Raw genomic sequence first — 27,509 nt, forward strand, 5'->3', positions numbered from 1 at the left:
GTCCAGTAGCACCTTAAATTTGTAGCAGGGTATGAGTATATCTCTGAAGAAGTGAGCCGTGACTCCGGAAAACTCGTACCCTGCCACAAATTTTGTTAGTCTTTAAGGTGCTACTGAGCTCTTGCTCTTTTCTACTGCAGCAGAACACTTAGATTTGAGTCCAGTGGCACCTTACAGATCAACAAGTTTTTTGGGGTATAAGCTTTCAAGAGTCAAAGCTCTCTTGATCAGGTGTCTTGTTGGGCTCAGAGAGTAAGGGCTTCTCCAGATGACCAATGCACTACATTTCTCTACGAGTACAATATTCACCCACACATTAACCAGGCAAAAGCAGAGAAGATGCTGGAATACTGCCTTGCAAGGGAATGCAGTTGCGCTGCTTGTCTCCCTTGCTCCTGAAGAAATCTAGGATGGTACACTCATGCCCACAAAGGGCACGTAGCTACAAGTGAAATAAGAAGAAATGTCTACAGCAGTGGTGGCCCAGTTTAGGGCAACCCAGTAGGCTCTGAAGAGCCTTGGAGACATACAGCCAAGAAGAAAAGACAACAGGTCCTGCTTCTGACACATTTTGGGGGAAATAAATAACAAATAAAATATTAATACCTCAAGTAGGACAGCATTCTGCTGATAAAGATTTGTGCATATATGTGTAATCACATTTTCTCACCAATCCATTATTGTGCAAATGCTTAACAAAATATATTTAAGCAACAGAGGAGCTACTCTGAGTGAAGGCATCAGGATTCTCTGCAACAACTTAGTTGCTTTAATAGCACACACAAAAATTTGCCTGGGAGATAACATTTCATCATGCCTAGCCATGTTTGGAAACAATGATATTGCAGGGGAGGGAGGTCTAAGCTAGTCTAAAGAATGGTGTATGCTTGTGAAAATGAAGAAAGGAAAGACATAAGAACATAAGAGAAGCCATGTTGGATCAGGCCAGTGGCCCATCCAGTCCAACACTCTGTCACACAGTGGCCAAAAAACCCCAGGTGCCATCAGGAGGTCCATTAGTGGAGCCAGGAAGAAATCATGTGCTCACCTCTGGGCAGTAGTAGTGATAGCATCAATCACTTCCATGATACGGTGCAGTGCAGAGTCAGTGCCAATGGTCATATCTGTGCCACAGAAGTCATTGTCAATGGAACCCACAAGACCCACAATGTTTAAATGACAATATGTATTAGCCACTTCATCAGTGATCTTCCCTAAGAGAGAGAGAGAGAGAGAGGGAAAACAAATAAATTAATGAATAGAAGCAAAAGGTTATGCATTGTTGGGTGTCCAGGAGTTTTAGAGGATAATTAATAATTAAATTTAAATAATTAATTACAATGTCATTATTAGTGGCTAGTGAAACACCTTCCTTTCCCCAGTACATTTTATGATTCTTTTTATTTTAGCATTTTTAGAACATCTTTTCGTGCTAAGTTGCCATACGAGGTCTGCATGGGAGTACACGCATAGACATTCTTTTTTTTTTAAGTTATAAACATCTATAACAACATCACCCAGTCATAATGCTTGTACCATTTTGTGAGACTTTTAAAAAGTGTTTTGTTTCCTTTAATAATTTGGAGGTAGCACATCTTTAGTACATGGATCCTGTACACACTTAATTTTTGAAAAGGGGTGACTAAGAGAGTGAGTATCCTCTTAGCCAACAAGCATAGAAAGGCTGTCATGCAATTGTCACTGAAAAGTCACTTGGAGGAGCGAGAGTACAACAGCTAAAATCTGCCTGCGTCACACTTTCAGTGTTTGTGTGGAAAGGCTCTCAGCAGTTTCAACTACATCAGATCCTAAGTGATCATTACACAGATTTCCAGTGAAATCTGTACACATCCTGATCTGGATGGAAGGGAGAGAAGCCCAATTCAAAGGTCACAAATGCATAATAAACAAGCTCTGCATTGAGAGCTGTTTGAAGCAAGCACCAAACCCTCTGGAATTAGGCAGAGAATCAGTACCAGTATCACGATGCAAAGGGGATGCATATATGCATGAAGTTCAAAACAGGGAGGAAATGACTGGAAGGCATATCTTTGCCAGCTGTAATATCTTGTTGAACTTTTCCCTTCCTGTTCCAGGTACTATAAAGCTTGGGCCTGGTCACTAGTACAATACCATAAGCATGAGCTAAATGGTAAGATCCAAAAGGCTCGTCTCTTTAGCTCTTTTGCCTTCAGATGATACACTCACTGAAACAAGCATTGGCCCAAGACATACTTGGCTGTTTAGCTTGTTCATTGGTTCATTTATATTGTGTTCTTTACTGTTCTAAGCTGCTTTGAGCTCCTTCAGGGAGAAAAGCAATATATGAACATTTATTTAGAGTGTTTTTATGCCCTCTCTCCAGAAACCAGCCAGTGTCAGCTTACAAAGTAAAAACAAAATATTAAAAAAGACATTTATTAAAATCCAGCATTAAAAACTCTGCCTTGCATTAAAAACATAAGAACAGACCATTGTCAGCTTAAAACAACAGTTTCTAGGCTAAAACCATGTTAAAAGATCAGCCCCTTAATTAATAGCCTGGGAAAATATTAATGTTTTGACCTGGCACATAAAAGAAAGCAACTTAGGTGCCAGATGAGCCTAAAGGGGAGGGAAATTCCATAAGTAAGGTGCCACTACTTAAAAAGCCCTATCTCTGGTTGCCCCCTGCCTCACTTCTGAAGGCAAGGACACAGAGAGCAAGGGGTGTGAGGCTCATCTTACCAAGCTGGCTGAACAATATGAGAAGAGGCTGTTCTTCAGTATTAAGCAACAAACATACCTTCACCGACTAGCTCCTCTAACAGACCACCCCACTCTGTGCGGAAGATGTTTGCACCAGTCAGACTGCCATCTCCGCCAATGACGCACAAGTTGGTGATGCCATGCTGTACCAGATTGTAAGCAGCCTTGAGGCGGCCCTCCCGGGTGGTGAAGGCTTTGCAGCGGGCACTGCCAATGATGGTGCCACCCTGAAAACAACCAAATCATATGAGAAAAGAAGCTCAGATTACAAACTTTATACTAGGTAGTTAGATCCGCAGTTGAGCTCACAGGCTAAAACACAGGACAGGTCTATGAAGGGCTCAGAGTTTGTGGGAATTCCATCTGAGCATTTCTTACTGGGGGCTACTGGAGAAGAAAGCGCTTGTAACCCCAGATTCAAGTATATCAAGGTAGTTCCACTTTCTGGCTGCAATAGAACATGAAGAGCAAAACTAGTCCAAAGCATGGGATTACAGTGATAAACCAACAAGCAATGAGTGGAAGGGTGTTTGACCTGTCAAGAAAGTAGCCTCTTTCTCTAGCAAACCATGCTGCCAGGGCTGTGGCCTCCCTTCAGAGATTCTTTGCAGCCGTGTGGCTATGTCTGAATTATACAGACAGCTTTGCAAATTATTAGTGTGAGATGTACTTCCTGTTCCAGTAGGCAGCTGGCCTCACTATCTGACCAAAATCTCCTTTTGAAAAGGTTTTGAAGGTAGGGGGACACAGGCTATCTACAACTGTTGACCAGAAGACCTTGATGCAGCCTGCCTTATCCCAGAACAGAGGCATCTTTTGGTTTACTCAAAGCCACATCCATTGCATAATGATCTGTTTCATTTGACACTTTACAATGCTGACAATCTGGTTGCATTCCAGGAAGACAGAGCATACCCCTCTGTCCCTTCTGTGAAGGAAAAGGATGCCAGCCATGGGATTAGCAAAATGTATGTTAATAGAACTAAAATGTACTGTTACTCTGTGAAGTGTCACTCTGGAGAAAGCAAGCAAGAACGGCTGAGAAACACAATGGTGATGGTTGTAAGTTGCTTATGTTACTGGTGATTAAAACAGCAATGCAATGAGGCTCTTGGGGAGGGAGAACATGCTGTTAGCACATATAGCTGGGGACTGCCTGTCATAACCTGTTAAGAAGGTGCAAAGGCACCCAGGAAACTGGCACGGTGGCTCTCCCTCTTTCCGTGCAGCAAGATTCTAGGAAAGTCTACATAGGTGGATAGGACAAAGCCCTGTACACAGCATGCCAGCCTTGTTCAAGCTGATCTCTGTCAGAAGCAGCAGCTGTCCAACAACAGCATACAGACAAGAGGAGACAGAGGCAGGAAGGTGCACTTCTACTGGGCCATGCAGCACCAGACTGTTACCTGAGGGAAAGGAGACACAGCAGTCAAACTGGGCAAGGCTCTAAGAAGGAGGGGGGAAACACAAAGACACTTGTCAATAGATTGGAATAAATTGAATTCAGGCATGTTTCCCCATGGCAAGATCTACCATTGGGGTGACTCCAGTTTGAACAATCTACAAACGCTCATTTCCTCTGACAGACTGTAGCCATAGTAAGAGCAGCTGCAGTCAATCAAAGAGACTTGGAGCCAACTCACAATGCTTAGCAAGGATACTAGACACTCCTGTATGTCAAATCTTACAGGGGACTAGCAATCTAAAAAGACAGTGACACTACAGTAGTGACAATGATTCATGTTACCCTCAAGAAAGGGTGGATGGGAAGACAGCTGGTATGAATTTGTCTTGTTTAAACATTCATGCTGGCTCTAAAGGCTGACAAGGGACTGAAGACTATCTTTGCAATAAGATAGTAGGGCCAAGAAAGCAAACTTTTATTTTTAACTCAGAGAGAAGCTTTCTGCAAGATTTTCATAAAAGCCTCTCCCTCCCTATCTCCAACACTGGTAGTGATTATCCTTCCTACTACTGGAGAGCACAATTGTTTTATTACTTTTTTAACCCAATACATGCTAGAGTGTGGGCAAGTAGTAGTACCTCATTCAGATTTGACTTCATACAGATAAACAGATTGCCTCTTTCCTGTCCTATTCTGACACTTTGTGGATTAAAGACAATGGCACCCTGTGGCAGTGGGGAGTATGAGAGCTGCTATTAAATGAGATGGCCACTTTCTCCCCATTCATAGCCCCCATTAACAGGACAATCTTAAACAGAGGTACATCCTTCTAAATTCACTGCAGCCTGACAGTTGGTTAAGAAGCAGCACTGCTTAGGACTGGTGGGAGCAGATGCCTGTTTGTGGGCTGTGAATGAAACATCAAAGGAGGAGGGGTGGAAGCCCAAAGCCACACTTTGACTTTCCTTGAAACAGAGAACTAAGAAGAAATCATAAATATAAGAGGAAAGAAGAAGGCTATACATTCCAGAGAGTCAGAAAAAACCAAAGGGGGCAGGGGAGAGGGGGTATGGTTTCAGGATGATACAATTGTGCACTTTATTTTAGTGTAGTGGTTAAGTGTGTAGACTCTTATCTGGGAGAACTGGGTTTGATTTCTCACTCCTCCACTCTAGATCAGCCATAGCTCTTGTAGAGCTTTCCTTGAAAGGGTAGCTTCTGGGGAGAGCTCTCCAAGTCCCACCCACCTCACAGGGTGTCCGTTGTGGGGGAGGAAGATAAAGGAGATTGTGAGCTACTCTGAGATTCGGAGTGCAGGGCAGGATATAAATCTAATGTCATTGTCTTATTATTAGTAGTACATTGTAATATATAATGAAATAATTATACAACTCACAGCCCAGTTGCTAACAGGCCACAGACCAGTACCAGTCCATGGCCTAGGGGTTGGGGACCCCTGCTATAAATGGGCAAAGAGAAGAGATATATTACAACCAACATACTGGATTTTGATTGAGCTGTGTACAAAGCATGGAAATAGTTTCAGAGGGTAGCCATCCTGGATTGTATGGAAGAACTAGATTTCAGTTCATTAGCACCCTAGATATCAACAAGATATAAGCTTTCAATATGCTCTGACATATGACATAGACAGCTTTGACTAATGAAATCTTATTCCCTCCCCCCCCCCCCAAAAAAACCCACAAAACTTTTTGTTCTCCAAGGTGCTACTGGACTTGAATCTAACCAAGATGAAAGAATCCTAAGGCAACTGATCTGGAGATCTGGACTGTTTTCTCCTATTGGAGTATCAACTCCTAAGGAGATAGCATAAGTTTTGATAATTAAGTATCCCATCCAGTATAGATGTGCCACAACTGGAAGCATAATGCAGATATCACATATGTATTTTCATGTAAAACATTCATTCATTTATTCAATTTATACCCTGCCCTACCCCAAAAATGGGCTCAGGGTGGCTTATATCATATTGCCCCATTAAACCACCTCAGATAGAAGGAAAAGTCCTCTGCCTGAGCCTCTGGAGAACTGCTGCCAGTCAGAACAGACAGGATTGGGCAAGGTGGCTAAGATGTCTGATTCAGTGGAGAGCAGCTTTTTTCACCTCACCACCCAGCTTCCTCTAAAGGCGCAATCCGCATACAAAAATACCTTCCTCTGCCTCTCAGGGTCCTCCTCCTTAATTCATGAAGTGGCAAGAATCTATGATGTGGACTGGTCAAAATCTTACTCCCTGATGTGTTTGTTGTGGTTTTTCTGGCAGGGATTTTTTTCTTATGTGGGAGAAGCATTCGAAAATGTGACCCTCTCCTCCACAGTCTGAAGTGATACAGTATTTTACCACCAGCCTTGTTTGGCCCAGGAGTGGGCCAGAGTGAGGTTTGGAAGTGTACAGTATAAACTAAGATGGAGTAGGAACAAACAAAATGTCTTTTGGCAGCAAAAAGGACAAGTCTGTGTTTGTTATTTTGGGAGGTGGTTCTAGGGCATCTCAAGGCAACAGGTTCTTCCCCACATCTAAAACAAAAGAGGTATTCTATCTATTGTGGAGCCCACAGAAAAGGTAATATTCCTTCTTATCACAAAAGCCTTTGAGTCCTCCTTCCAAATCCTGTCACCTTAATTAACGGGCCATCCCCACCACTGGGTAGCCTTTTCTTTCCAGCAATCTAGGAACATCAGCAAACATTAGAATCCTGACCTTCTTGGACAAATTACATCAATAAACATTAGTTCCTGCTTACACACCCAGAACTCCATTCGCTGAGCAAACTGAGAACACTACTTTTGTGCCTAGCACCTGGGAAGCATTCAACTCACCCCCACTACACAATGGGAATCCCATCAAAGTATTGTATAAATCACTTAACATACCCAGCCACATTTTTAGGATACATTTTGGGGTACAAATATATCCAGCTTTGCCCATGCTCAGTGGGTTGAGTGTTACTGGATCTAACCACACAACCAAAATGCTTGCCATCTTGTCCTTCTTTTTTTGGATCACATCTGGACAGATAGCTATGCTTCCCTTCCCCCTATGCTCTCATTTCTGCTAACTACTATTTTCTGGTGTCCTTGTATGTGTGTTAGTTTAAATTCTGTTTGAGTGTGTGTTAAATAACAACTACTACTACTACTACTACTATTATTATCATCATTATTATTATTATCAGGCCTCAGATCCAGTGGGAGCTCACAGGAGCACAGCTCCTGAACCTTTCTGAGAGTTCCACCTCCTCCTTCCCACCTTGTTCAATGAATAGTAGGTGCGGCTGCATAACAATCCCTGGATGAGTTCCACCACCTATTTTTCTACAAAACGACCCCTTATTATTATTCCTTTCAATTAAAATTCCTTTTTTAAAATTGCCATTTGGTTTGGTCATTTCAACACCTCTCTGAACTAGTATTGGTAAACACTTCGTGGAAATCTCACTCTTAAAAAGCTGTACCTGGATCTTCCTCTGCTAATTCCCCATAAAAAGAGGAAATCCCTCCCCCACAGCATTTCTGGTAACACTGCTGTGTATAGTATGCAGTGTCTCTTGCTGTATGTAATTTCTGCATTGATTAATGTGTCATGTTAATGCTCATGCTTTGTTTGGGCTGCTTGAGATTTCTCCTTGGTCTCAGATTTCTGCAATTCAAATGCCACTGCACTGTTTATTGGATGTTCCATCCTGTTGAGTGTATTGACTTACACTGTGTAATCCTCCTTGAGTCTCAGTGAGAAAGACAAACTATCAACAATGAAAATAAATAAAATCCCATCCTTGTACTGGTGACCCATCAGTGGCTTCTACCATTATATGAGAAAATGAGATCTTGAAAAACAATGGTAATGTTATTAAAAATAGCAATTCATCACCCAAAATCAAAAACATCTTTCAAGTCCAAACCACTAAAAAAATTAAGATAGTTAAAGCTCTGTATTCCAGAACTTGGGAGGATTAGGTAGCCTTAGAGAGAAGGCACAAGTCTATCATTAGATGCAACAGGGACTTGGGAATAGCTGTTAGCTAAACCTTACCAACTGAATGATGTTGGACACACTCAACCAGTTTGCTTGTTGGATATTCTCTCCTCCTTCCACCAGCCCTTCGTACCCCTGCAAAGAGAAAAGGCAGGAAGGTGAAAATCCCATCACACCAGGAAGGCTTTTTCTGTTACAAATATGCACAAGGCATATTACAAAGGTCCCTTCAAAATGCTCCTCCCCACCCGAAAAAGTATTGCATACAAGAGGGTTAGGAGACAGGAAGTGAGTAAAGCAAGAAGCCCACTTTCCAGCACTGCTTTATATATCTCACACTATCAGACACAACTTCTGTGAATGCAGGGAGTTGCCTTATACTGAGGCAGACCACTGGTCCATCTAATTTACAACCATCTACTTTGATGAGCAGCTGCTATCCCAGGTCTCCAGCAGAGTAAGGTTGTTCCTAGCATCTGCTACATGAAATCCATTAACCTGAGCAGCCAAGGACTAAACTTTGAGGTTCTGAGTTTGAACTATGTGGCCCCTAAAACATTCATCTTTCTGTAATCCCAGTATCTCCTCTCTCTGGATTTATCAAACAAAATATGAAGTTTTCAATTATATAAAAACAACCATATTATGAAAATACAACATACATTGCAAAGATAAACACCAGCACATTGTAATGATGCCTATATAATCTGGCATTTGATGTTTACTGTTGATAAGAGGAGTTTTTACAATACCACATCAGAATTCCTTGAAAGTCTTGCCAGACTGGGAGAAGCTCACAAAGAAAACTATGGAGATGGAACAGATCAGAAATGTGATAACCCATTAGCTGAACCTGAAGAATTTCTATTGAAGGGTACTGCCTCTGTTAGAGATGCCTACAGGGCCACAGTTCCAATTAGAACAGGATTTACAATGGATTCATGTCTAAAGTTAGGAGAGCAGAAGCATTTTTACTGATCTAGTAACAGTTCAACTCGCCATTGCCACTCCTGGGACTTTCCTATGAAAATTTCATTTATTAATGCCCTTCTGTTTTTGATGGACAGTTATTGTTGCTATATGGATGTTACATCTTTTAGAAATGTTACTCAGTACTGGGGCTTGTAAGGCATATGATGCTACTATACTACAACCATTTTTACACAGCAGACAGGTTCCCATGTAAGTATCATTTTAATTCAAACCTGGATCTCCCAGATTCAAGTTTGATACTCTTAACTACTGCACTATGCTGATACTCCACTACACATCCCCCTTATGGTTCTGATTTAGCTCTAATTTGATCCTCATCCCCTCCTCCTGCCTTTCTGTTGCCTGACAATCCTCAGGATCATCTGCTAATCATGTCATGTTGTATAAAACAAACTAACTGTTGATGCTTTCATCTGGGATTTCTCTTGATTTATACAATCAGGAGTTAGTTCACTCCAAGAATAGTTTATTGCATGACTATTTAGGTTATGATTTGTGGAATCTGGCTTCCTATCCAGCTTCTAGTCCTAATGTCTTATGGGAAGAGTGTTTAAAAGATGACCACCAGGATCCAGATGGCCCAGTCAGTCTATATGCACACCCTATTCCTCCATATATCCACTCTAGAATTTTTTCCCTAGAGCCCCAAAGCTATTCTCCACCCTCTTCATTCAGTTCAGAAAAAAAGTCCAATGACACTGAATCTGCTTCCAGTTAATTTGTAGAATTTTTCATTCTAGATTATGAATTTCCCCCCATTTATTTACTTTATTTATATACCACTTTTCTCCCATCAGGAATTCAAAGTGGCTTCTAGCATTCTCATATTTTCCATTTAATCCTCACAACCACCCTGTATGTTAAGTTGTTAGAGAAAAACTGGCCCAAGGTCACCCAGCAAGCATCCATGGCAGAATGGGGATTCATAACTGGGTCTCCCAGATCCTAGTGTGACACTTTAACTACTGTATTATGCTGATACTTAATAACACACCCCTGCTATGGCAGTTTCTAAGTAAAGACCTACTGGAGAACAGCCTGATGCTTTATCACCACATCAATGAAGTCTAGGCCTGATTCAGACTATACTTTCCCTACACAAGACTGCACCTTCTCTGCCTACTTACCCAGTACACTCAACCCACCTGTAACACTATCAAATTCCTTGCATAGGCATAAGGACTGAATAGGGCATATGTACATAAAACGTAACAGAAATAAACTCATTGTACCCTCAATGTACCACCCAAAATTCAGGAATCAAGCTTGTGATATAGCTAATATACATGACATTTAATGTAGATATCTAACTAGAGGTTTTGTAGGCAGGGCTGTCACACTTGATGTGTTGAGCATGAAAGTGAGATTTCCTTTTCTGGCTATATGTAAACAAAAGATAGGGGAGAGTAGGATCCAAATCAGGCTCCAGTTTAAATTTTACCACTCTCAAAGCTTCCCCGGGAGAAGTACAACAGTTTTCAAGATCACATTATAACAAAAGTCAATGTATCAAGAAAAAGAGCATTTCAAAGGAGGAAAAGAAAACTGAACCTCATAGATCAGGAACACTTTCGCTCCAACATATAGCCCCATGCGAGTCACAGCTCGGACAGCAGCATTCATACCTGGAAAGATGGAGCAGAAGGTAAACAGTGGCCATAGCCTGAATCAACTTAGTGCAAAGCTCTTGAATTTGACTAGGGCAATAATTGAAATTAGCTTTGCTGTTGTATATCTTGTTTACAAAGTGACACTGTACAAGCATTCTCTAGTGAACTGTTTTTTAGGTTTACAGTCCCCCAATCCACCCCACCAACTTATAACCAAAATCAGATGAAAGAAAAGATAGATAAAGGATGGCATTAGGGGCATTACAATGCCAGTAGAAACAAAACTCCTTGAAAGGCTTAAGTGCAGAAATTAAGACAAGAGAATGACATAACGGGATAAGTATGAAAGCAACGCGCATGAAACCTCAGGAAAGTTACACTGCCTGTCAGGAAATGGGGCTGAGTAAAATCAAGCCACACATAATGCTTGGGACTGGTGTTTGGATCCTGAGGCATGTAAAGTAATTGAAGGCCTAGACCACTACTGAGCCAGCTGCAATAACAAAAAAGGATACCCCCATCCTATCCAGTTCTGGGGATTTTGGGATAACAAGAAAGGACACCCAATAACAAGAAAGGATACCCTCATCCTATCCAGTTCTGGGGATTTTGGGATTAGAAAGAAAATAATAGTGTTCACAAAGTTGCAGCTGAGATGGAATGTGAACTAAAACACCCATCAGGGACTCAGAGGAATGCCTCAGATTCCATTAATATTTGGTCCAAATTCTATGAACTCATGTTCAAAGGCAATATTCCTCATAGTAGCAGCTCAAATATGTACTGCTTGTTACTGGAAAAGACAAGAAAAATGGAAGAAACCTTCAAATATGACCCCCCCCCAAGTATTTTCTATGCAAGTCAATGTAAAAAAAATTTTTTTTGTTCTTTTGTGGGAAAAAACAGTTGACAGTTCTGAAGGAAGTGGCATTAATATACTTAAATAACTTTTTTCAAGGTTCATATTTATCACTGTGGTAATTTCAAATGAGATGTATTGCAATTATAAGCATTTATTGTACCACTCCACACTTGTTCAATTTCTGCCAAGTCAAATGCAGCCCACCATCTGCCTAGAAAACTTCTTCTGCAACCTGCCTATGACTGCAAAAATAGAGTGCTTCAAGCACGCAGAAGGATACAATATATAGTTGGTTTCCTTCCAGTTTGGCTAGTCGCATGTTGTGCATTCAGCTTTATGAGATGAAAGTGTGTTGGCTAAAAATGGCTCAAAGCTACTGAACCTATATCTGAATCTTTTCTTGAAAGATTAGTTTGGATTCAAATTAGAGACGGGGGAAATATTAATGAACTGAAATAGAACCTAAAATGTGTACTTGTTTGACTGCAGCATATACCTCATGTCCTTAACTGAACCACATGCCACAGTCTGCCATGTTGGCACATGAGACAATACTGAAACAATGAAAATTGGTTTCACAAGTCATCATCCTATCCCTAAAGAGAAACCCAAAACTTTCAACACTGCTTTCCCACTCTGAGTGCTATTTTTTTTGGTCTCTATGTATGACCGCAGAAGACTTATTGGAAGCCAGGAAACTTAAATTGACATTTCTCCCAATAGGCCTCCTTCTTCCTTAGAAAAGCAATATGACAAGAGTTTGGCAAAATCTCTCTTAATCTTGGTACATTTAGTTGTTTGCATTCATCTCTGAGTCCCACAAATTCAAGAAAATTAATGGATCAGAGCTTCCTTGCCCTGGACCGAGTAAGAATGCCAGCAGCCAGTTTCTTTTCTGTCCTTTTCCCTGCACCACTTTTATATGTTCTGTGAGCATCCAGTGCCAGGCTTGGGTGGGTGACAAGTCTCATACCGGAAAGCAAAAGGGGTTAACAACAACCTAGGTTTTCCTTTTCCTCTACTGCCACACATAGCCTGTTAGCTGACAAGAAAGCTAGCATGTCTCCTGGGCCTGAGTCCCTGGCCCTTATGAGGAAGACTCCCTGGGATATACTTGCCCCTTCCTTTCCCTACCTCCTTGAGGGTTGTCCCACCCTCCCAGGTTGATGTGCAGGAGCTATTACTAATCAGGTGTGACTAGGCTGGCCTCACTTTCCACCCCCTTTAAATGGTTGCCTTGCCTTCCAACAACCAGCTGATGCTTGGCACACCAGGATTCAGTGCCATCCCACTTGGTCACTGTTCCTCCTTCACCCAGCCCTCCTGGCTCCGGTGTGCTGCTAGCCTCTTGGGCAGATCTGGCTTTGATGGGCCTATCACATGGAGTGTGGACTGCCCTGCTGCATTGGCTGGTGGTGCAGGCCTAAATTCTGATGTATGCAGGCCATTGCCAGGTGGGTTCCTCCAGCTGGCCCTCCTCCATTCACCTCTGTAAGAAGAGGGGTGCTGAGGCTACCCCTGGACAGTCTTGTTATCCACATACTTATTCCTTTCTTCTCTCTGGTTTGTGCTCCACAAACTATTCCTTTCTTCTCTCTGGTTTATCCTGCAATCTCTTCTGTTCACTTTCCCCTTTTTCTTAGCTTTTACTTCACTCCCCTTTCCGTCATCTGCACCTTTCCCAGACTAAAGCTCCAGACTGAGAAATACCTGGAGATTTTAGGGGTGGAGCCTGAAGAGGGTGGGGGTTGGGGAGGGGCTTCATCGGGGTATAATCCCATAGAGTTCACCTTCCAACATGGCCATTTTCTCCAGGTGAACTGATCTCTGTCACCTGGAGATCAGTTGTAATCCCAGCACATCTCCAGTTGCCACCTACCATTAACTTCTTATACCAGGAAAGGAATTTCTGGTTCTTCTTTTACTAAATTAGTGGGAGATTCCTGTGATACCTCTGCAAGACAGGAATGTAAGAAAGCTATGTCCCTGCAAAGTATAGCCAATGCCTTTGTACTTCCATACATTATCTTGACATAGAGAATGGTATGATCTTAATTGTATGCTTAAACAGGCCAATAATTTCAGGTAACATCTTGAATTATTACTTTATAAAGGGCAACCCACACACCTTTATACCTTTTCAAAGATGGCATGCCCCTGGGCAGACTGAAAAGTGTCATCTAGGCTCTTCTACTACAGAAGACAATGGAAGGAAGCACAGCTCTCTTCTTTCCATGGAACAGCTAGAAAGTAGCACTTGATGACCCACCAAGTTGTGTAGGAGGAGGTATCCACATATAAACAGATGCTAAATGGATGGAGCAAATGGATTTGGATTACCATAGTAAATCTTTGCTTATGGAAGAGATTGCCATCAACAGAGTGCCTTCTTACTCTCACTGCAATCCCAAATGCCCCCTAAAATTTGGGGGCAGCCCCAAATGCTTGTTTGGAGAGGAAGGGGGACAGGGGACTCTGACAGCATGAAGGGGAGTTGGTGGTCTGCAGTAGAGAAAATTTTCAGAGGAATTCATGGTGTTACAGGTTAGAGTTAATGACAGGACACCCCACAACAGAAGATGACCCCAAAATAAGTTATTTTGGGAGAGGGAAGTAAAAGTAAAACAACAATTCCCCTAGGTTCTTCCTTCACTAAGTATTCATTCAAATTTCTTCTCACTTCTTAGGAAAACTGGTCAGCCATAGCATTCAGGACTTTCCATCCGAATCATGCCCATCAGGGAGTAACTCATTACTACAAGCATGTGATGGGAATGCTGATCCCCACTGTAAATGGCATTATCAGAATTGTTTGTGTTGCTGAATTAAAATTAAAAGACCAAGAAACCACACAGAACCATCCTATGCTATCTTTATCTCAACAGCCCAAGAGGAAAGGTCCCCCCCCCCCCAGAAAAAAAAAGTATTGCTGGCAGTCAGCTCTCTGGATAAACATCAAATTATCACAACAAGAAGCTTGCCCACATTGGTTTCATGTCTGACAGACATGAGCTGGACAACATTTCCTAGAAAACTGAGACACTCTCCTCTACCAAAACCACCTCTCCTGGGGAAAGGAAAATAAATGGAAGCTGATATAAAAACAGACATCTGCTTAGGTGTCAGGTTTAGGGGTGTGCAAAAAATCATCAGTATTTTGAGGTGTTTGGGCATAATGGAGAATCAATCTGAGGCTCTGGGGAGGCTGGTTTTTTTAGGTAGAGGCACTAAATTTGCAGCATAGATACTGATGCCTCTCCTTTAAAAAACCCAAGTTTCAAAAAGATTGGATCAATTCTATGGGCTCCCAAAGAAGGTGCCTTCCTCCTCCATTGGTTTCAGTGGAGGGGGGGGAAAGGAGTGTAAAGGGATTGTGAGCCCCTTAGAATGCCTTCTCCCAATCTTATCAGATCTCGGAAATTAAGTCAACTCTGGCAAGTACTTGGGTGGGAGACCTTCTTGGAATTCCAGCAGTTGGGAGGGCAGGGGCAGGCTTTATTCAGCCATCTTCCTGAATATCCTCAGGCCCCCAGTAGGGGTCAGTCACCAGAGGTTGCCATGATTTCCAAGTGCTCACACACTCACATGCACACACTTACATGCAGATATAAAAATGTGAAAAAAGGACTAACAGTCCCTTTAAACACCTTCTCCAAGTAACATGTTCACCCAGACGGCATTTAAAGGGACTGCAATCCCTTTAAATGCCCTTTAACATTGACTATCTGGAGCCCTGAAAAATCTCAAATATTTTTTTGGTTTGGCTATTTTGGATAGCTAAAATTCAATCTCAATCTATATCTGGCTGAAAGAATAATTGGAAAATACTGATGAATATTGATAAAGTATTTTTGGAAGTTTTTTCAACTCAGATTTAGCCAGATGCACACCCCTAGTCAGGTTTAAGAATTATCTCTTGTTTAACTGTCAATATCTTCAATCTAATCCCTTCTTCTTCTTCTACCTACCACAACTGATTTCACTTTGATCCCAAACCTTTGTCAGAACTTTTAAAAGATAACATAATGAGAATAAACTATCCAGCATTTGCCAGTGTTCTTTTTTTTCTCCAAACTATGGCTAGAATCCTATCATTTCTAGCATGTAAAGAGTCAACTAACGGCATGGCCATCAGCAGAATAAAAAGTCAGACTAGACTGTGTGACTGAACAACAACAAAGTGAAACTTCCTTTTAGAAGGACAGTTTCCAAAATACAACATTTGATCAGATTCCAAGAAATCTTGGTCTCTGACTGCAATTTAGAGTGCAATTTCAATGGAATTTGAATTCCAGTGAAATCAGTGCATGTCTAAGTGTGTGCTGGACTGCAGACAGAGACACATAGTTGAATGGGATGCCTGAGTTCTATTAAATGGGTACTTGGGTACAACTGTTTTAATTTCAAGGTCCCTTAAGGACATTATATGTAATTTGAATTGTAGATGTTCAGAGTAATGAATGGATACTTCCTTCCATACACAGATGCAAATAGCTACCTGTCTCTGATGTGTATTCCTACTTCCTTTAGGATCTACTCTAAGACAATACTTTCTTTACTCGTGAGGCATCTCTGGATTGCGGCTAACGTGCACAATTCATAGTTACCAAATTCTCTGTATTGGGACATATATTACTTGGGTTTTTTAAAGAAGAGGCACCAGTATCTATGCTGCAAATTTAGTGCCTCTACCTAAACTCTGTTGAAAGTGACACCAAAAATGAAGAACAAAGAAAATGTCAAAAATCATTTTATGGTAGGATGCTGTCATTTATCCTGGCATAATGAAATTATTTTACATTCTTCAATATTTTGCACTTCACCTTACAGTGACTTCTGTTAAAAATATACAGGTGTCAGAACCACTGTAAAGGAAAGTCAGAGAGCATGAACTTCCAAAATTAGAAAACAGCAGGGTCTCTACTGAATTCTGTAGATCTGGTCTGCCCACTTATGCAGGACCTTCCAAGGATCCACGCAGTTAGAACGTACGCCAGGCTGTCCTTGAGAAGGCAAATCTGTGCAACTTCAGTCTGTTTTAACATTTTCATGACTCTTAAACTGGCTTCAAATGCCTGGGATTAAGCATGCATGTGATGACATAAAATGATTAGAGGTAGCAATAGCAGCTGGCCATTTGGAGCCAACTGTATAACATTGGGCTGCCCCTTTTTAATAGGCTTCGTCTTTTTCATTGCCAAAATTCTGCTCTGCCATTTTCCCATTCACTTCTGCAACCTTTTTTTCAGGGTGCAAAGTATTCACAGGGATAAGAGTTTGTTGCAGTATGTGTATATTACTGAAATGCTCTATATGTGGTGCTACCCTTGAAGACATAGTTTGGAAGTTTCAATCAGTCTAGAATGTAGCTGCAAGAATGTTAGCCATAGCCAGGGAAAACTGCAGGCAGTGCATCACTTCAGTGCTGAAAGACCTTCACTCATTGTCTGTTCACTTCTGGTCCCAGGGGTGGCTTTGATCAATAAAGCCTTATAAGGCCTAAGAAGACATGGGCATTTAAAGGACCACCCCGCTTTGTCTCTCAGCCACCTTCTGAGGTGAGTAGCCACAGAGGGCAGAGCTATTTTCGTTGCTGCCTCATCCCTGCTTTGTAATGGCCTCCTCTTTTCCCAGTCTATGGTACTGTTATTTTATAAGTTTCAACACCAGACCAAAGCATTTTTTAAAATTCCTTCGATTTTAATTAACTACTTGATATTTCCCTTTATTTTCTGCTGTTCCCCTTCCCAACAGTTAATTACATTTAATTGGCTGGAGCAGGTTTTCATATAAGTAGCCTTCCAATTGTAAACTGTATTGATTATTGTTGTTTTAGTTAGTGCTGCCTATTGCTAATTGCTGGTTTTGAAATCTGGCATGTTTTAGGGTTTGAAGGCAACAGTAGCTTTTGGTTTTATAAGGATTTTGATCTTGTGATTTTTATACTGTGAAGTGTCTTATGTACTTTGGTTGAGAAGCAACGGCAACATTATAAATGAAACACAGTAAATAAATATCCCATAACTGTGCATGCTACATACCAGTGAATCAAACCTCCATTCTGAATCCTGTACATGCATCAGATGTCTAGGAAACTCTTTTTAAAAAAATATTTTGGTATATGTTAAAGACACTTCTATTTACTTAGGCTTTTTATTAGATTTGTTTCTGCTTTGCTATTCCCCTGAACATGCAGTGTATGTGTGTGTGTGTGTGTGTGTGTGTGTGGAGTGTTTTTAATGCCACCCTAGTTTTTTCAGATGGTGGAGGAGGGGGTAGCTTCTTTTGCCTTGCCCTTGTAAGCTTTTCATTGATTGGGTAAATGTTTTCTTATACAGGCAAAAACATATATTGCTAGTTGTTTCTGCAGTAATAAAATAGTGTAAGTAGCATACGATAAAAGGAGATCACCTTCTGCCAGAGGCAGTCTGGGTGAGGGAAGGAATGTTTTCACAGTTGTCTGCAATGCTGGCAGGGTCTATCTTCCAATTTCCGACTACACAATGTAATCTCATGTTTGAGGTAAACTGACCACAGGAAGCTGTCATATTCTGAGTCAAATTACTGTTCTGTGAAAGCTAGGATTGTCTACTCTGATAGGTAGCTTTACTCCAGGTTCTCAAGCAGAGGTATTTCAGTCCACTTGACCCTTTTTTAACTGGAACATCAGGAACAGAATTTGAGATCTTAATGCAAAGCAGATGCTCTACCATTGAACCATGCCTCCTCCAAGTTGAAAGTTCATACAAAATAGATTACTTCAGGAATGTGTCCAAGATGGGGGAGAACAGGTATAAATCACAAATTCAAGGAAAGACAAATACTTGTTGAGATGGGAATATTACTAGGCTAGTTGCATTTAGATTGTGGTCTAATGTTTCCAACTCTGAGTAGATCTTTTCACATGTGATATTAGTTATTTATTTATCAGAGGCTCTTTCCACATGTGAGTTCCCTGATTTCTGAATGCTTAATTATTACCTGTAATAATTTGGAAGTGGAATTATGGCTGTGCAGCTGCACCACACTTCATATAGTGCTCCACCCCCCATTAAAACTCCACAATGTTTGTCACTATACAATTAGATCTTAAGTATCTCAGAGTCAATAAATGTAACAAAGGCCAAATAGTTTCATCCTGGAGACCTGTGGTACTGTAATTAATCTCTTAACCAATCCTTGTCTAATCAATTCCAAGGTGTTTGTGGCATTATGGTTAACATCAAGCAGCTTCAAAGAGCCTGTCAATTCTTTGGGACTGAAATTTGCCAGCAGGTTCTTACAAACAAAACAACATGGTTTGTAAGCTCTCCCACTCCCTCCCTAGGGTAATCAGCCGTTTAGTTAAATACAATTCATTAATTCATTCCAGAGGGAAAAAGCTCTAATGATGGAGATTTTAATGAACCTCTCTGATGCTTTCACTGCAGCTGCTTCTCTGCATGTCACACGGATGAACAGCAGCAGCAGCTCAGTCTTTCCCTTCTCTCAGTCCAGGTGCCATACAAAACTGCCTTCTCCCCACCTCTTCTCCTAGAAGCTGACAGGGGCGACAGAGCTTGTTCTTCCATGTCAAGGAGGAGAATGAGCATGAGCAAGTGAGTGAGCAGTGGGAAGATAGGCAGGCAAGGTCAGGGTTCCCACAGTAGCATGGCCAAGGATGAGCAGCTGTCCTAGTCAGAATGATATCTATGCTAGATCGAGGAGGAGCAGAGAATACTGTCTTCCTCCAGAGGAAGTCCAATCCAGTTCTTAATCTTTCTACATAATAAATGTAAGTAATAATAATATGTCTGCTGTTGCTGCAGTTCCCAGGAGGAGCAGGAATGTTTATTTTTATTATTATTTTCTAAATGCATGTCTGCCACCAGCATTGTTGTGCATAATGATTTTATTTATGTTACTTAAAAACTGCTCATGGGAGTGAAGTGGGGATGAGTTGGAAAATGGGGTTTCACAAACTGCCTTACTGTTCTTTGACCTGGATTGTGCTTTGCTAGTTCATCCTAGCAGGCTGGTGCTGCGATTTCATTAAAAATCAGAAAAAACTGCCACAAGCCACTAATTATTTTGCAGCACAAAGAATTTCAGATTCAGATTAACAACTGAGTGGACAATGATATCAGTTCTGGAGAAGAGGACTAAGATATAAGCATATGGAACTACTAAGATACTATCATCATCATGAGTAAGGCCTGTCCCTCCTCATGTAAAGGATAAAACAGCACTTCTAGATAAGTATCACAATTATTCAGCCTGGACAGTTGAACTGAAAGGACTTCACTTTCTACCCATACCCTATTGTACTAATTTATTTTCAAGTTTTATGTTTATGTACATATTCTTCAGATAAATAACCAAACCTATCTTGAATTGAATAAATACCCCATGCTGTTCCAGCATAGGGTCTTTGTAAGAATTTCTTATTTCACCAGAACTTAATGTTTACATACCTTGCACAAACTAATCTGGATGAGGGGAAACAAGCAGTTTGTGGTTTAATTTTATTGCTGAGCACAAAATCCCAAAGAGGAAAATCCCATTCTGCAGTTAAATGCCTTCACTCTATTGATGTGACCTGTATTAACAGGTCACAGCAAGAAACATGGGTCCCTTAGTCTTCTAGTTCAAGAAGGCAATACAAGCATGAATTCATATCCCACTAGAAAATAACAGCACAATCCTAAACAGAGCCACATCTTTCTAAGACTTCAAAGGGTGTTATTCCACTTTGGGCTGTACCAGGGGTCATTTTGTAGAAAGAGAGTGGAGGAGCTCATCAGCATAACTAATTAGCAAATGCCGCCCCCCTCCAGCCAAAAGCAACCCGATGCAAGAAAGGAGAGCCTGGGCAAGTGAGGCCTGCTTAGACTGGCTAGAGATCCAGCCAGTTCAAGCAGGCCTCACTTGCCTGGGGCTCTCCTGGGCTGCCCTCCCCCAGTAAAAAGGCCAGCAAGCCACCCACCACCCAAAATCACATAAGTGGAGAAAGGGTGGCGTATGCTTCTCCAGAGGTTAATGAGGGCTGCTGGGGGTGTGGCACAGCCCCTGGTGGCTGGCTGGCTGCCTTCTCTCCTAATCCAGGGATTGTTATGCAGCTGCACCTACTATTCAATGGGCAAGGTAGGTGGGGAGGAAGAGGGGGAACCCTCAGAAAAGTTCAGGAGCACAGCTCCTGCTGAATCTGAGGCCTGGACTGTACTATCTGATACTTAGATTATACATAAACCTGCAAATAAGATAGAATTGCACAATATGCTAAGCTATTAGTAACGAACACCCACAACTATGGGAGAAAGCAATGACCACACTTTTTATTCAAATAAAGTTTTTCTCTTCCTGCACAATATGACCAACCAACAGTCTAAATAAACATACGGGGAAGAGTGCCATAATGGCAGCAAATTGGACATACATGCCGATCACCCACTTTCCAATCAGTTTGACGACTTAAAGGCTTGTTTGTTTTGACAAAGTACAATACTCCATGAAAGGCTCCTAAATTAACTTAGCAGCCATAGAAGAGAAGAAATGAGTCATCATATGGCTAAATAAATAAAGAGCAGACATAAGAGGCTAGGAAGAATGACAATTCTCACAATAGAAAGCCCTGGGGATTGATGGTATTATTTATTACATTTACAGCAATCTTTAGTTAGGAATCAACAACGAGATGCCCAGGTTTGCAGATGACAATGAATTACCCAGTATAGTGAAGAAAAGGAAAGGTCCCCTGTGAAGAAAAGGAAAGGTCCCCTATATATAAAAACAGGCTATGAAGACTTCCCTAATACTCTCTCCAGACTGGATGATGAATGGGAAACTAACCCATGGCAAATTAGAATAAATATAAGCAAGCATAAAGTGATACATACCAGGTCAACCAATTTCTTTATATACACACTGAACTTTTTAATATTTAAGGAAGAGTCATGGTGGATAGCTCAATGAAAAGTTTAACTCAGGATGCAGTGATAGCAAAAGAAAGCAAATTCCACACTAGAAATGATTAAGAAAGAGACTGAATATAAAGCAGTCAGTACACAATGCTTTTATATACATCTGTGGTGTGGCTGTATCTATATAGTTCTGACTCAAAAAGGACATGCCAGCACTGGAAAAAGGCAACCAAAATGAAGGAAGCATTGGAACATTTTTCTCAATAGGGAAAGGGTAAAACTTGGGGGGCTTTTTAGTTCAGAAAAATGGGAGGGGGACAGGGATATGTCTTCTGAGTTATGGAAGCTCATGAAAGCAGCCCTCCCCAGGAGCACCCAAAATCCTGCCAAAGGCACAGCTGCCATCCCTAGAAAAAGCCAAAAACGCACAACTCTGGTTGTCATGCTGGTTGTCCTTTGAGAGAAAGTATGGTCAGTACCCTAAGGACAAGTTTGAAGTGAGGGTTTACCTACACTAATAAGTAGGTATGCATGGAAGCTGCTTCAAGAAAGAAACTTATTAGAGGATTGTGAGGCACTCCAAAGGGATCTATCAAGGCTGGGTGAGTGGGCGTCAACGTGGCCGATGAGGTTCATTGTGGCCAAGTGCAAAGTAATGCACATTGGGGTCAAAAATCCTAGCTATAAATATAAGCTGATGGGGTGTGTACTGGCAGAGACTGACCAAGAGAGAGATCTTGGGGTCGTGGTAGATAACTCACTGAAAATGTCAAGACAGTGTGCAATTGCAATAAAAAAAGGCCAAGATCATGCTGGTAATTATCAGGAAGGGAAATGAAAACAAATCAGCCAGTATCATAATGTCCCTGTATAAATCGATGGTACTGTGTACAATTCTGGTCACCACACCTTAAAAAAGATATTATAGCATTGGAAAAAGTGCAGAAAAGGGCAACTAGAATGATTAAAGGGTTGGAACACTTTCCCTATGAAGAAAGGTTAAAACGCTTGGGGCTCTTTAGCTTGGAGAAATGTTGACTGTGGGGTGACATGATAGAGGTTTACAAGATTATGCATGGGATAGAAAAGGTAGAAAAAGAATTACTTTTCTCCCTTTCTCACAGTATGAGAACTCGTGGACATTCAATGAAATTGCTGAGCAGTTGGGTCAGAACTGATAAAAGAAAGTACTTCTTTACCCAAAGGGTGATTGACACGTAGAATTCACTGCCACAGGAGGTGGCAGCAGCTACAAGCATAGTCAGCTTCAAGAGGGGATTGGATAAAGCTTCAAGAGGGGATTGGATAAGCATATGGAGCAGAAGTCCACCAGTGGCTACTAGCGACAGCGGATGCTGGAAATCTCTGTCCAGAGCAGTGATGCTCTGTATTCTTGGTGCTTGGGGGGGGGGGTATAGTGGGAGGGCTTCTAGCCCCACTGGTGGGCCTCCTGCTGGCGCTTGGGTTTTCTGGTCACAGTGTGGTTTTTTTGGACACTGTGTGACACAGAGTGTTGGACTGGATGGGCCAGTAGCCTGATCCAACATGGCTTCTCTTATGTTCTTATTACACATTTACCACCACAATAATCTATCATAATCCCAAGTGAACACTCAGATCTACACATATGTCTCAAAACCACAAGAGGGATGTATTTACTTCTTCCACACTGTACAGAACACAATCCTGATTGCTTTTAAGTAACTTAGAAGCATTCCAGTGAAGCTACTACCCTTGCACTTTTCCGCTTAAAATCCTGCAGGACTGAACCTTAGCCCATTTTTATATTATATACAGAGCATGGACAGTACTAATGTTAAAGATTAAAATCAAGCCATGCAAAAACAAGGCAGTAATTAGTAAGATTAAAGGGCAAAAATCTTTGCCAACGGATTGCTGGTGAAAAGTCAAATAGCAGTTGCAAGTATCTGCAACACATATTCCCACCAGTGAAAGAGGGAAGTGGTTTAATAATGGCTTCAAGGGCACAAAATAAGGAATGAGGGTTATATCTACAGTGATGCTATAAATGTATGGTATTTCACAGACAAGGTCTGTTATAACATTTTTTCAGATAAAACTGAACAGATTACTTCACTACAGATGACCACAGAGACAAAGAGCAAAGAGAAAGCTGTGTTAGGGTAAAAAGTTATTCTACCATCCTAACATCCAGAAAATTTCTTAAAAAAAAAACATTCCTAATTTATTCTCAGGCTCCATCTCTTTAAGATGAACTTTTTACAAAATGAAAACTAAATTTACTCAGCCTTTACTCTGGAATATGACACAGACAAAGATTGCTGGGGGATATAAATAAATAAATGTCTAAAAAGACAAAGGTATAATTTACAAGGGACAGAATATATAATTGGACATTTTTCTAACACATAACTAAGAATTAGCATGAGCTAATTCTTTGTGTGCCACAACAGCTATTCTAAAATAATGATTTTAAGATTTAATCATTACCAAAAAAAGGCAAAATATTGTGATTGACTATAATAGAGAAAAACTATTAATGTCCCATGGTTTTGCAGATTTAAAAGACAGCTTGCTTCTCTAAAGAGCCAAGCATTCAATGTGGCAAAAATAGCCCTATGTCTATTCCTAAGCAAGTCCTATGATGATCCCAGCTGAACTATCCAATTTAAAATACATGTGACCTTGATTTACAGAACAAAAAAATAATAATTGATGCAGCATCCACACAGCTGTTCGTACACAGATGCAACAGTCCACAGAAAAATAAGCCCCACTGTACCAGAATAGCCATTAATCACAAATACAATTACATAAGAAACAGTTTGGTCAACAAATCACAGGTGTAACAGGCAAAAGCATTTCTAATCTGCTATGGGAATATAAACAGGAAACACGGAATGGGAAAACCAGACCTCTGGAGACATATATACAGTACAAATCAGATGGCCTTGAATCCCCATTGACATATCTGGGTTGGAGCTATTTCAAAGAGAGACTCTATTATATTTACCAAAGTTAGCTTGAGTAGTTGTGGTGACTAATGATACTAATAGACTAAGCCTGATCATGAAGCGGATAGGTACAATGGAAACTAGCACTGCCGTCTTCCCAAAAAACTGCGTGTTTTGGACCCAATGACTCCACAGGTAATGAACTGCCTCCTCCCTCATATAAAATAACCATACTGGCGATTTATAGTTTCTTATGGCACCATCTTAAATATCTTTTGAAAGTAGACTTGGAAGGATGATTTTACTTAGAATGGCACCATTAGTCCAACTAACTTCAAATATATTCACTCAGCAATCCTAATTACCATTCTGGAAGGTATATCAGTATCATCTCCATTCTGCAAATTCAGGAGAGTGAAACTGAGAAATCTGCTGGCATAAGACACTTAGTGAGTTTACTGCTGGTTCACTCAGAAATACCCAGCTTACTGACTGCACTAATAAACCAATCTCAAACATGTTTACAAACATGCATAGTATTCTACTGTTATTGTTCTTCAAGTGCCCCTGCTCATTGTTCTGAGACATATGGTGTAGCGATCAGAGTGCTGAATAAGAATTGAGGGGATGTGGAATTAAATCCTCACTTGCTCTTGGGTAACTGTGGTCCAGCCATTCAGTCTAACCTACGGGGTTGTTGTGAGGATGGAGAGGGGGATTCCATTCTGCACCTGCTCAAAAGGTCCTGATTATTTGCTCCACATACTCTGAAGCCGAGTCTGAATATTAAAACTAGATTAGATTAGATTAGATAATTTTATTTATATCCCGCCCTCCCCGCCGGGGCAGGCTCAGGGCGGCTAACAGTAACAGTAACATTCCATTGTATAAAAACAAGGTTACATTCAACATTAAAATTCTAATAGATTTAAAATTAATTACAGTTATAAAAGTGCTAATGCTATTGCTATTTGTTCTTTATTATGATGGCGGTATCATTAGTACTTAATTTTCTACATCATCGAAAGCCAGTCGGAAGAGGAAAGTCTTGCAGGCCCTGCGGAATTGTTCAAGATCCCGCAGGGCCCGCATTTCCTCTGGAAGTTGGTTCCATAAGCTCGGGGCCACAGAGGAGAAGGCCCGATTGCGGGTGCATTGCAACTTCACCTCTCTTGGTCCGGGGATAGTCAGCAAGTTTTTTCCAGCTGACCTCAGTGCTCTCTGGGGTTCATATAGGGAGAGACGGTCCCTGAGGTAGACAGGTCCTCGACCATATAGGGCTTTAAAGGTAATGACCAGCACTTTGTAACGAACCCGGTATATAACTGGCAGCCAGTGCAGCTCGCGCAGCCCAGGCTGTATGTGCTCCCATTTAGGGAGCCCCAACAGTAGCCTGGCCGCTGCGTTCTGCACCAGCTGCAGCTTCCGGGTTCGGTACAGAGGCAGCCCCATGTAGAGGGCATTACAGTAATCCAGTCTCGAGGTGACCGTTGCGTGAAGTACCGTTGCCAGATCTTGGCGCTCTAGGAAGGGAGCCAACTGCCTTGCCCGCCTCAGGTGGAAGAAGGCTGACTTGGCAGTGGCTGCAATCTGGGCCTCCATTGATAATGAAGGCTCCAGTAAAACTCCCAGACTCCTAACCCGGTGCGCCGCTTTCAGCGGCGCCCCGTCGAAGACCGGAAGAGGTGTTTCCCCTTCCCGGGCGCCCCGACCCAGACAAAGGACTTCTGTCTTCGCTGGGTTCAATTTCAGCCCGCTCCTCCTCAACCACATTGCCATATCCTGCAGGGCCCGGTCTAGATTCTCAGGGACGCAGTCAGGCCGGCCGTCCATTAGCAGATAGAGTTGGGTGTCATCTGCATATTGATGGCACCCAAGTCCGTATCTCCTGGCAATCTGGGCAAGAGGGCGCATGTAGATATTGAATAATATTGGTGAGAGAACTGCCCCCTGAGGCACTCCACAGTCCAGTGTGCGCCTCCGGGACCGCTCGCCACCAATTGCCACCCTTTGTCCCCGATCCTCGAGGAAGGAGGAGAGCCATTGTAAGGCAGACCCCCTCACCCCTATATCGGCGAGGCGGCGGGTCAGTAGCCGATGGTCGACCGTGTCGAACGCGGCCGACAGGTCTAACAACATCAGCACCGCCTCACCGCCCCGATCCAGATGCCGTTGGAGATCGTCTACCAGGGCGACCAGTACTGTCTCCGTCCCATAGCCCGGGCGAAAGCCGGACTGGCAAGGGTCTAGGATGGAAGCGTCATCCATCCTAGGCTCTGGGGCCAAGCCTGCCTCTGGCTCAGAGTTCTGTCCCCTGTCCAAACAGCTGCGCCATGCCCAACAGCACTCTCCCCCTTCTTGTAACCGTTGGATGCTTTTCAACCAGCCAAACGAAGAGTTCAAAACGTGCTCACTACTTGGCGACAGGGTGTGTGTGTGTGTGACTCTCATCAAATCTTCACTTCCAGAAGCAACTTCTGGTGATTTGGGATTCGTTCTAAACACCGCCCTGCCCCGCATCTTCGAGGAAAAGGGCGTCTGCGGGGACAGCTCCGCAAGTGCGGACTCGGATCGTTCAACCCGCCATCCGTTTCTCTGACGTCGATTAAACGCGCCTTCCCTCCGAGACCCATCGCCGAACGGGATTCTATTGCTCAGGCCTAGCCCGCTCCCTAGCCGCTGTGCCTCTGAGTCGTGTCCCGCTGCACGTTCGACTTGGCAACACGTGACGCCACCGGCGCCTTGAGCACAGGCTCGTGCCCATCTCCTGGAGGGGTGGGGGGAAGGAGGCGAAGGACAGCGAGCCTTTCCCTATTCCTCGACTGACCTTGGGCATCCCCGCCGCTGGTGAGCACAGCTAGAGCCAGGCCGGCGCCGGCCATGCGCAGCTTCTCTAGGTCCAGCGCCTCCGAGCCCAGTCCGGTTCCCGCCATGGTTCCGGCCGTGCTTGAAACACGACTCCGATAGAATGGCAGCCGCCAGGCACACTAGCAGCAGACCCTGAACCCCCGTCCTTTTCAGCCACACCCCCTGCCGCCCCAACCCGCTGGCCCCGCCCA

General features: G+C 42.4%; 1 protein-coding gene across 1 annotated transcript in view; it reads right to left on the reverse strand.

The window, feature by feature from the left end:
- The window catches only part of PFKL (phosphofructokinase, liver type), a 49,473-nt gene extending 22,003 nt beyond the window's left edge, over nucleotides 1-27,470 (reverse strand). Inside the window, exons 1-5 of the mRNA XM_060242051.1 lie at nucleotides 27,278-27,470; nucleotides 10,695-10,768; nucleotides 8,208-8,285; nucleotides 2,786-2,975; nucleotides 1,049-1,214 (exon numbers count right to left, since the gene is read on the reverse strand). Of these exons, the coding sequence (XP_060098034.1) occupies nucleotides 1,049-1,214; nucleotides 2,786-2,975; nucleotides 8,208-8,285; nucleotides 10,695-10,768; nucleotides 27,278-27,383 (614 nt within the window). The 5' untranslated portion in view covers nucleotides 27,384-27,470. The remainder of the gene's footprint in view (nucleotides 1-1,048; nucleotides 1,215-2,785; nucleotides 2,976-8,207; nucleotides 8,286-10,694; nucleotides 10,769-27,277) is intronic.
- Nucleotides 27,471-27,509: the final 39 nt, after the last annotated feature.

Source organism: Heteronotia binoei, chromosome 6 (genome assembly GCF_032191835.1).
Source record: "Heteronotia binoei isolate CCM8104 ecotype False Entrance Well chromosome 6, APGP_CSIRO_Hbin_v1, whole genome shotgun sequence".
Lineage (NCBI taxonomy): Eukaryota > Metazoa > Chordata > Lepidosauria > Squamata > Gekkonidae > Heteronotia > Heteronotia binoei.